General features: G+C 59.2%; 1 protein-coding gene across 1 annotated transcript; it reads left to right on the top strand.

Annotated features, from left to right (window-relative positions):
• Positions 1-4,758: 4,758 nt before the first annotated feature.
• Pheta1 (PH domain containing endocytic trafficking adaptor 1) lies at positions 4,759-9,384 on the top strand. Its single transcript, XM_090320055.1, has 3 exons — positions 4,759-4,856; positions 6,297-6,403; positions 7,415-9,384. Exon 3 carries the CDS (start codon positions 7,468-7,470, stop codon positions 8,233-8,235), a length of 768 nt encoding a protein of 255 aa, XP_090176181.1. The 5' UTR covers positions 4,759-4,856; positions 6,297-6,403; positions 7,415-7,467; the 3' UTR covers positions 8,236-9,384.
• Positions 9,385-9,855: the final 471 nt, after the last annotated feature.

Below are 9,855 nucleotides of genomic sequence, written 5' to 3'. Positions count from 1 at the left end.
GCAGGGCAGAGGAAAGCAGAGGCCTGGGGAGGTCAGATCACTTTCTGAAGGTCACACAGTCTCCGAAGGGCAGGGTGGCCCCCCACAACCCGCTTTGCAAGACAGTACATTTCTGGTCAAACTCAAAGCACACAGACCAGCCGCTCCCGGAGGCTCAGGCTTCTGGAACGTAAAGACCGACCTTCCAGTCCGGTGCTGACCTTGAGCAGCCGGAGGAAAGCCCGACACCTGGCAGCCACTCCGCAGGCCCGGAGCTCAAGGGCTCCTGGGAGGGGCGTGGCCTGCCGGGGGCGTGGCCTGTCAGGGGCGTGGCCACAGCGGCTTCGCTGCAGTCTGCAGCGTCCGCTCCCCGCCTTCCCCGCCGCCAGTGGAGGCCCCATGCAGTCACCCTGCCCCTGCTCTGTCGGCTGGTCATCGAGCCCACCTGGGGGGGGAAGATCCCCTCCTCCGCGCGTGACTCCCAAGTCCACCCCCCACCCCCACCCTCCCATCTTTCCAACTTCTCCCCGGGGTCTGGAGCATGGTGCATTGGCGAGAATAGAGAGAAAACCGGTGCCCAGAGCTGGGCAGTGGAGAGAGGAGACCGGCGAGGTGGACAGAGCCTGGATGGGGAGGGCCTGTGACTCCACTGGACAAGCTCCTGAGGCAACGGCGACCCACGGAAAGGCTCTGAGCACGCGAGTGCCAGGATCTTATCGGGCGTCCAGGCTGAGAGGACGGGTCAGGCTACTCAGTGGATAATGCCTTCAGTGCAGAGGGGCCCCAAAGGGATGGTTCTGCTGCTGGCCTGGCCAGAGACGACCGACTGACTGTGGCTCTGGGATGGGGAAGTGGCGGACTTGAGGCCTGGTTTGGAGGAAAAACCAGAGGGGCTTGGCAGCAGTGACCACAGCCCAATTCTGTTCCCAAATTTCCCTTTCCAGCCCTCTGACTCACAACTCTTCTTCAGCCCCATCCACAAGATGCCCCACTGGCCACAGTAGGCCAGAGCTGAAGACACCAATTGTCCAAGTAAACATGCACATGTGCTGCAGGTCTGCACAGAGGGTGGGACATCACCCAGTCATTAAAAAAAAAAAAAAAAGAAGCAGGATGACTCAGGCCACTTCTTATGTGATCCGTGAACCATCTGAAATGTCCAGAACAGGCAAAAACAGAGGCAGGTGGGCCATGCTGAGCCCCAGGGGCTCAGGTAAAGGGAATGGGGGGAAGATGGGTCTCCTTCTAAAGTGACAAGATGATCTGGAGCCAGAAGTGGTGTCATTCCAGCATTTGGAAGACAGAGGTGGAGGATCTCAAGTTCTAGGCCAGTTTGGTGACACAGCCAGATCATTTTCCAAAAATGAACAAAATCACTTGCAACCAGACAGTGATGGAGGTCTCTTCCCCCACCTCCCACTGTCAAGCTTGACCTCAGAGCTTGGGCACTGTCCTTGAGCTTTTCTTCAGGCTACTACTTTGAGTGACAGACCCACTTCTGGCTTTCTGGTGGTTAACTGGACATAAGATTTTTACAAACTTTCTTGCTTGGCTGTGTGTGTGTGTGTGTGTGTGTGTGTGTGTGTGTGTGTGTGTGTCAGTCATGGGGCTTGAACTCTGGGCCTGGGCACTGTCCCTGAGCTCTTCAGCTCAAGGCTACTACCCTACCCCTGGAGCCACAGCCTCACTTCCCCTTTTCTAGTCGTTAATTTGAGAAAAGTCTCGTGGACGTTAGTGCCTGGGTTGGCTTTGAACCGCAATCCTCAGACCTCAGCCTTCTGAGTAGGGAGGATTACAGGCGTGAGCCACCATACCCAGCTCCAAACTGGCTTTTAACTGTAATCCTCAGATCCCAACCTCCTTAGTAGCTTAGATGGCAGGCATGAGCCACCAGCGCCTGCCTGAAGTGGAGGTATTATAACATTTAATTGCACTGCCATCGACAAATGTTCTCCTTGAAATGATTCCTTTTGCATTGAGTTTCATTTGGGGTGGGAGGAATGGTCAGGCACCCTGGTTTTACTCTCCTTTTGCCTCCATCACCCATATGGAAGCTGGACTGGGGCTCACACACCTGGTGTTTCCCTCTCCTGGTGAGTGTGTAGATTTGGAAAACCCCCTCCCCTGTGCCCTCTCTGCCCAGGGAATTGGGCCAGCCTCAACTTCAACTCTTTCAGGGATCCCTGGGGTCAGACAGCTGTCTGTCTGTGTGTCGCTCTCTGTTTCTCTGTCTCCATCTTTGCTCTGTTTTACCATCAGGCTGGTGCTACCTCCATCAAGGCTTCTCCCACTAAACAAAGTCTTATGGCTGAACCTTATTGGCTTGACCCAGGTCAATCCTTGAACCAATCACCAACACTGGCCAGGTTCAGGGACCACTCTGACCAAGCTGGGAAGATGGTGTCAGTGCCCTTTGTGAAACCTCTATGTGTATGTATGTGCACGTGCATGTGTATGCACACACTGAAAGCATCTATTCTTCCATAGTCAACAAGGTTTGCCTCTCCAGCATCATACACTGAACTTGCTCCTCAGGCCTGGGGATTGGAGGCTCCAGGACTGGCTGTCTGCAAAAAGCCACCACATGCCTGAGTGAGGGCTGTGGCTGTTAGGCCCAGGCTGGCTGAGACGCACCTGGGACCCAGGGGAAGCTCCCCTGTGGAAATCAGTCCTAGCGTGGGATGGGAAACCATCCCCTGTCCCTTGGGAAGTTGGGACATTATTTCCCCTGTGGAATAAGACAAGGATCCAGGCCAATCCAGTTCTCTTTTGTCTTCAGGCTAGGACTTGCTAGAGAAGGGGTCTTGGGAAGTGAGGAGGAGGCTCATAAGAACAGGAAGTAAGGGATTGGGGATGGAAACTGAGTTATTTTGGGCTGTGCAAAAAGAAAAAACAAACAAACAAACCCAAGAGCAATTCCTACTTCCAGAGGGCGCCTGCTTCTGACTCATGTACTCCATGTACTGTGCTGCAGTGCTTATCTATTTTCTTCTTGCTATGCTTATCTCTATTTTACAGAGGAAGTGGAAGCTCAGAGAAGTGAAGCAATTCCTTTAAGGTCACTCAGATTCTGTGGCTTGGTGGGAGCCTACTCTACCCACTTGTAGAACTTGCCCTCTTTACCTGGAGTTAGGGGTTGGCTCCTGGGGTATTTTTGCGTGGTTTAGAACACATCCGAATTGGCTTCGTCTTGGAATATTCTGTACTTCAGCTTGGCTTTTGCTTGTTTTCCAATCGTACATTTTCTAGAATTATTTTTCAGATAAGCCTGGGAGCTAACTTTGCTAAATATGGCAAGGCTGGCCAGCTGGGAGACTTCAGGGATTTTCCCCATGGGCCCACGGCCCCCGTGGTTTTTCTTGAAGACCAGTCTGTGGCCTTACCTTTGAGACTACACAGAGATCCAAAGAGATCACAGGTTTTCTGGGACAAGACCCTGGGGATTCCTGGCGCGGTCTCTTTAAGAGAGGGTCCCAACGCGTACTTGCGGGGGCGTGGCCGGCACGGGGGCGTGGCCTCGCGCATCTGGCCAATAGGGCGGCGCGGGGCGGGCCCGGCGGCGGGCCGGGAGGGTTAAAGGGGCGCGGCCACGCGCCCGTCCGGCCGGCCGCCCCGCCTCCTTCCGCCGGGCCGCGCTGGCCGGCGGCCGCCGGGGACAAAGCGCCAGCGCCGCCGCCACCGAGCCGGCCCTGCCCCGCGGGGCCTGCGCCGCGAGGTAAGCCAGCTCGGCGGGGGAGCCGGGAGGCGGGGGGGGGGGGCCCGGGGCGCGCCGCCGGGGTCCGCGCCCCCCTCCGCCCGCGCCCGGGGCCGGGGAGGTGGCGGCGGTCGCCCGCGCCGCCCTCCGCCCGGCCCGGAGTCCCGAGGCAGCTGCCGCCCGCGGCGCACAAAGGGAATGCGGGCCGCCGCCGGGCGGTCGCGGCCGCCCCGGTCTCCGGGTGCTGGGGCCCCGGCGGCACGGGCGGGCCGCCCGGTTCCGGAGAGTTCCCGGCCCGGGTCCGCCACACCCACCGCGCGGAGCTCGCGCACCCAGGGCCGCTGGCCTCGGCCCCGGGGCTGGGGGATGGTGAGGAGGAACGTGCGTGCCTCGCTTTCCCCAGCCTGCTATGTCCCTCGAGTCCCCGGGCCCGCTCGGCTTTACCCGCAGGGGAGGCTGGCGAGGTGACCCTTACCACACCAGCCGTCCTCTTTCTCTCCCCTCCTTCTCCCCTTCTTTCCCTTTCCTGCAAGATCTCCCTGGGTAGCCCAAGCTGACCTCAAACTCCAGATCCCCCTTCCTCCCCCTCCCTAGTGGTGAACTCCCATGGAGCTCTCAGAACTCTCTCTGCAGCTGTTTACCTCTTGAGTAAACTGAGGCTGAGGAAGATGAGCTCCCTGGCTAGGTCTTCCACCTGGCTGGGCAGGGGCCAAGGACCTGGCCCTGCCAGCCGAGTGAGCCTCCAGCTTCCTGGCTGGCCACTGCCCCCAGTGAACTCTGAACTGCTGGGAGCACCCTGACCAGGTGCTGTCTCCAGGCTGTCTGCAGCCTGTCTCCCTGGCTTCCAGGGTCCCCCTTTCTCCTGAGCCATGGATAGGGCTGTGGTGGCCGGTGCAGGGTGGCAGGGGCCTGTAGGCCCCATGGGGCAGTCATACATAAAGGATTTTGCTTTTCCTTTGCTCACCATGGGGTAGGTAGACCCCGAGATCAGCTCCTAGCCTGATGTTTGGGCAGGTTACTCACCGCTCTGTGCCTCAGTTTTCATCTCTGGATATATAAGGTAGAGAGAACAGATCTGTACCACAGGGCTGAGGTTCTCAGAGGTAACTGCTGAATTCTCTCTACTTGCTTGCCAGGCAGCGTGATTCAGGCAGAAAACCCTGAGCAGGCAGAAATTACCCAGGTAATGTCAGGCTGGGGTACAGGAGAGTGACCGGGGGGTCTTTGTGCTTGGGGTGGTGGGGACACTTTCTTGAAGAAAGGTGGTAGTCAAGCTGAGGCTGAACAGTGTGGGACGGTGGGACAGTATGGGATGGGCAGGAGGGGCAGAGAGCAGCCAGTGCAAAGTCCCTGAAGCAGGAGAATGCTGGTACACTTGATTAACTGTGAGAGTGGGAGAGAGGAGAAAGGCAGCTAGGAAGCCAGGGGGAGGAGTGAATTTTATTCTGAGAGAAGTGGGGAGCCTCAGAAGTTGAGACCTGAGGAGGAGCTATGATTGTTCACCAGATCTCTCTGTGGAGACAGGGTTTCACTGCCCTTGGGAGATTTAGATCTCTGTCCTGAGCTGCACAGGACAGGCAGAGGCAGGGTGAGGGCAGGGATGAGGCCAGGAGACAAACCAGAACAGGAGTTGGTTTTCACAGAGTGGTTGAGGAAGCCAGCTTTACGTGACAGGTGAGCACAGACTTGAAGCTAGTGGGAAGAGAGAGGGCAGAAGGCAGGTAGGTGCAACGGCTCCATGGTGGTTTAAGACAGCCTAGAGGTCACTGGGGCTGAAGCAGAGTGCAGAAGGGACCCAGAGTGGGGGTCTTGTCAACAGATGAGACCACTGGAGGCAGCTGGGGAGGTCACCTGGCCTTGGTGGGGCCAGAGGGACAGCACAGGCCATTTGCTAAGATTGGAAACAAATACCAACAGTGCTGGGTGTGGAGGTACACTGCCTGTAATCCCAGCACAGGGAGGAGGCAGGAGGATCCTGAATCTCAGGCAGTTCTGGGCTGCATATTGAGACCTATTTCCAACGTCAAGAAAGTGGGCTGGGAGCCGGGATTGTTTGCCTAGCATGCACAAAGAGTCGGGTTCGATCCTTCGGTACCATATACATAGAAAAGCCGGAAGTGGTATTGTGGCTCCAGTGGCAGAGTGCTAGCTTTGAGGAAAAAGCCCAAGGGCAGTGCTCAAGCCCAGAGTTCAAGCCCCAGGACTGGCACACAAAATAAATAAATAAAAGGAAGTGGTTGGTTATCTCCAATTAACCACTGACGAGCCAGAAGTGATGCTATGGTTCAAGTAGTAGAGTATTAGCCTTGAGCAAAAGCTCAGGGACAGTGCTCAGGCCCTGAGTTCAAGCTGCAGGACTGGCATAAATAAATAAATAAATAAATAAATACAAGGAAGTGGTTGGTTATCTCCAATTAACCACTGACGAGCCAGAAGTGGTGCTATGGTTCAAGTAGTAGAGTACCAGTCTTGAACAAAAGCTCAGGGACAGTGCTCCTGTGTTCAAGCCCTAGGGCAGGTACGAAAGAAAAACATGAGTTTGACTGTAGGGCCTGGCACCACTGATCACCACACAGTACTGTGTCCTCACAGCCCTGGCTTAGTTTGTGATCCCATTTTACAGATGGAGAAACAGAGGCCTGGAGAGGTTGACAGTGTGCCCTGGATCTCACAGCCTGCAGAGGACAGAACTAATGTGTGAGCTGGACTGGGAGGCTGGCAGAGGCTGAGGTAGGAGGTGACTGAGGAGATGGGAAGGCTGGGGGCAGGGATCACATGGAATTGGGTTTGTGGGGAGGCCGTTTGTGGTAAGGACAGCATGAGCTCCTTATGCAGGGAAAGAACCAGGGGCTCAGACAGGAGCAGTTTGTGTGCAGCATCACACAGCTCAGGGCAGCCAGGCAGGAACTGAACTTACCTAGCCTGGGGGCCCAGAACAAAGTGGTCTCAGCTTCTAGCTCATCATAGGAAGCCCCTCGATGGCCTCAGTGAGTGGCTGGAGGTAGGTGGTAAGGGAGGAAGGTTGATGTATTAGGTCTCATTCCTCCAGGCCTTAAAAGGACACCACCCAGGCAAGGAAATGAGCACTAATGAGGTGCCTGGTACATACCAGGCTCTTAAACAAATGTAGCTACCACCCTTCACTGGGAGAGGCTGGGAAGTAGGATTCCAGGGCTGGTTCTCCAAATGACCTGGCCACCCTGGGCCTGTGGGCGACCCTCAGTCCTGACTGAGGAGGATGAACTTAAGTGTCCTAAGCTGGCCAGTAGTTCTCACCACAGGGCCTTTGCACTACTTATACCTGTCCCACCTTCCCCCAAGTGCTAGGCCTCTCCTCACCTTCTACCTCCAGAGGCTGGCTTCCTGTGAAAGTCAATGCTGTTCTGGTCCCCAACAATCCACTTTCATAGCAAATTAGACCCGGGGACATCTCTGCCTGCCATTTGTTTACCTGTCATCAGCACTTGGGCAGGGCAGGGCAGGGCACGGCACACAATCCATGGTTAATACTCGGGGAGCAGCTGTGATGGAGTTCCGTGTAGCTAGGGACAGACTATCCAGGGTGGAGTCCTGACCTGGGAGCTGGGGCCTGGAGCACCAAGGCCTCGCCTACTGCGTGCGTCTGGGCCGGTGACTGACCGTGCCTCAGTCTCCCCGCCTGTCAGACGGGCGGCCTGGGTGGGTGGTCAGAGGGGGCGAGCGGGCCGGCCGTGCTCCCTGAGCCTCGGTTTCCTCGCGTAGGTGCGGGGTGCGGGGTCTGGGGCCCCACTGACCTCTCGGGGCCCGGGCGCAGCATGAAGCTGAACGAGCGCAGCCTGGCCGGCTACGCGACCTGCGACGCGCCGGTGGACAAGGCGGGCTTCCTGCACAAGCGCGGCGGGCGGCACGCGGCCTTCCAGCGGCGCTGGTTCGTGCTGCGCGGGAACATGCTCTTCTACTTCGAGGTGGCGGCCGAGGCGGCCCCCGCGCCGGAGCCGCTGGGCGTCATCGTGCTGGAGGGCTGCACGGTGGAGCTGGCCGAGGCCGCGCACTTCGCCTTCGCCTTCGCCGTGCGCTTCGCGGGCGCGCGCGCGCGCTCCTACGTGCTCGCGGCCGACAGCCAGGGGGCGCTCGAGGGCTGGGTGAAGGCTCTGTCCCGCGCCAGCTTCGCCTACCTGCGCCTGGTGGTGCGCGAGCTGGAGCAGCAGCTGGAGGCGGCGCGCGCCGGCTCCGCCCCGCCCATTCCCCTGCAGGCCCCGCCCCCGGCCCCTCCGGTCCGGGCCCTGCAGGCCCCGCCCACACCCCCACACGCCACGCCCCCTCCGCAGGCCCCGCCCCGAGCCCCGCCTCGGCGCCCCCTAGACCGTCCTGCCCAGGCTGGCAAGGCCGAGGGCCGCGCGGCCTGGAGCCTGCAGGTCCCGGCGCTCCCGGATCGCCGCCACCGCCCGCCGCTGCCGCCCCGCCGTCGGGCCTCGGCCACCCCCGAGCCTCCCCCCGCGGCGCCCTTCGCGCGGCTGCACGAGTGGTATGGGCAGGAAGTGCGGGCGCTGCGCACCCAGTGGCTCAGCCGCATGCAGCCCTGAGCGCCCCGCGGGCCCGGCCTGGGGGACTCGGGGCCCCTCAGGGCTCCCACTGGGGCCAGCAGCTCCCGGGCATCTTAGGACCGGGCGACCGGAGGCCTAGCCTGCGGGGGCCCTGCCCGGCCTTGTCCTGTGTGCTGGTCCCTGATGGAGGTGGCGGGGCCGCTGGCCCAGGTTCAGCGCAGGTGGGGCTCTGGCAGGTCCCCAGCTGGGACCAGACTTGGCCCATGTTCTGCTGGGCATCAGGCAGCAGCGTCGCCTCTCCGCCTCCGAGCTCCTTACTGCGACCTGCAGGCTCTCTTCCCTGCTTCTGGGCGGGCCCCCACAGCTACCTGGCCCCCGGGCCAGGCTGACTTGGGCAGGTACCTCTAGGGAGGGGGGGTGGCCCCGGTGCTGAACTGTGTCAGACAACCAGAGTACTGGGGTCTCCAGGCCTTTCCTTCCCACCCAGTGCCCTATCGCAGCCTCCAGTGTCCCTGAGGGCCTGCGCTCCCCACCTCTCACCACAGTGCCCTTCTTCATCCAGGAAGAATATCAGGTGGGAACCTGCCCCCTGGGTTGTGTTTACAGTCTCAGTGCCCATCTCGAGCACCAAGGACGCCAAGCCCCAGCCTCCACTTCCCCAGACTGCCCTCGCCAGTGGCAGACTCTCCCTGGCCCTTCTTCCTGCCTGGCTACACTCCAGGGCTGGGGGTGCAGGGCTCTGCAGTGGCCTGGCCCCCTGCTGGTTCAGGGGGCTGGAGGATTTTTATTTTTAAATATGTACATATTTTTTTCCTTCTGGCTGTGAAGCCACTTTTGCTCCTGTTGGGGAAGGGCAGACAGTGAGGCGAAGTTCTGCTGTTCTGTCTTACGCCCCATCCAGCCCTGCTCTCTGCCAGGTGCTGGGGGGGCACGGTACGCTCCCCTTCCCCTCTCCCAGTCCCACCAAGTGGGTGGTGGTTGCTCTTGTACACAGGCTTGGAGTTTGGGGTTCTAGCTGGGCCCACGGGGTGCAGACCCCAGCCTGGGGCAGGACCACAGGCTTCTAAGGTACAGTGGCCCTGGTACCCCATGTAGGGGTGAGGTGCTCCCCTCCTCCAAAGCACAGGTTGGGGATGGGTGAGGTGCAGCGGGGAGGGACAAGGGCCACAATAAATGTCCTTTCCTGAATGTGTGTGTGTATGTGCTTTTCTCCAGCAAAGCCCCAGTTGAGTCTTTTCCCCCCATTTCCTAAGTGTGGAGCAGTGAATGCTTCTCTCTTTCTGTTCCTCCCTTCTTTAGCCCTGATATACTACAATTGATCCTTGCTAAAACTTAAAAAGTCCAGATTGGTTGGCCTGCAGAGCCCGGAGCAGGTCTGGGAGGTGGCAGGGAGTTGGAGGCTCAGAGGAGTGTGGTATTTGCTAGGGTCACATAGCTGGAGTACAAAGCAGACCCCTGTGGCAGTGCCCTTGGAGGGGAGAAGGGGACTTGTCCACAGGGCTGGAAGCCCTGAAGCTTAGGAGGGTACCCATGCTCACCTAGAAGACTGACTGAGTGCCAACACAGGTGGAACCTGTGGTATGGCTGGTATGCCATGCCTGTGACCTCGTAGTCCCAGTGCTGTCAGGCTAAGACAGGAGGATCCTAAGATCAAGACCC

The sequence above is a fragment of the Megascapheus bottae genome, chromosome 28, assembly GCF_031878675.1.
Source record: "Megascapheus bottae isolate mThoBot1 chromosome 28, mThoBot2.hap1, whole genome shotgun sequence".
NCBI lineage: Eukaryota > Metazoa > Chordata > Mammalia > Rodentia > Geomyidae > Megascapheus > Megascapheus bottae.
Note: the sequence above shows the minus strand (reverse complement) of the source record. Positions and strands in the feature narration are given on the sequence as shown.

Coding starts and splice junctions, on each gene's coding strand:
- Pheta1 (XM_090320055.1), top strand. CDS start 7,468: ATGAAGCTGAACGAGCGCAGCCTGGCCGGCTACGCGACCTGCGACGCG.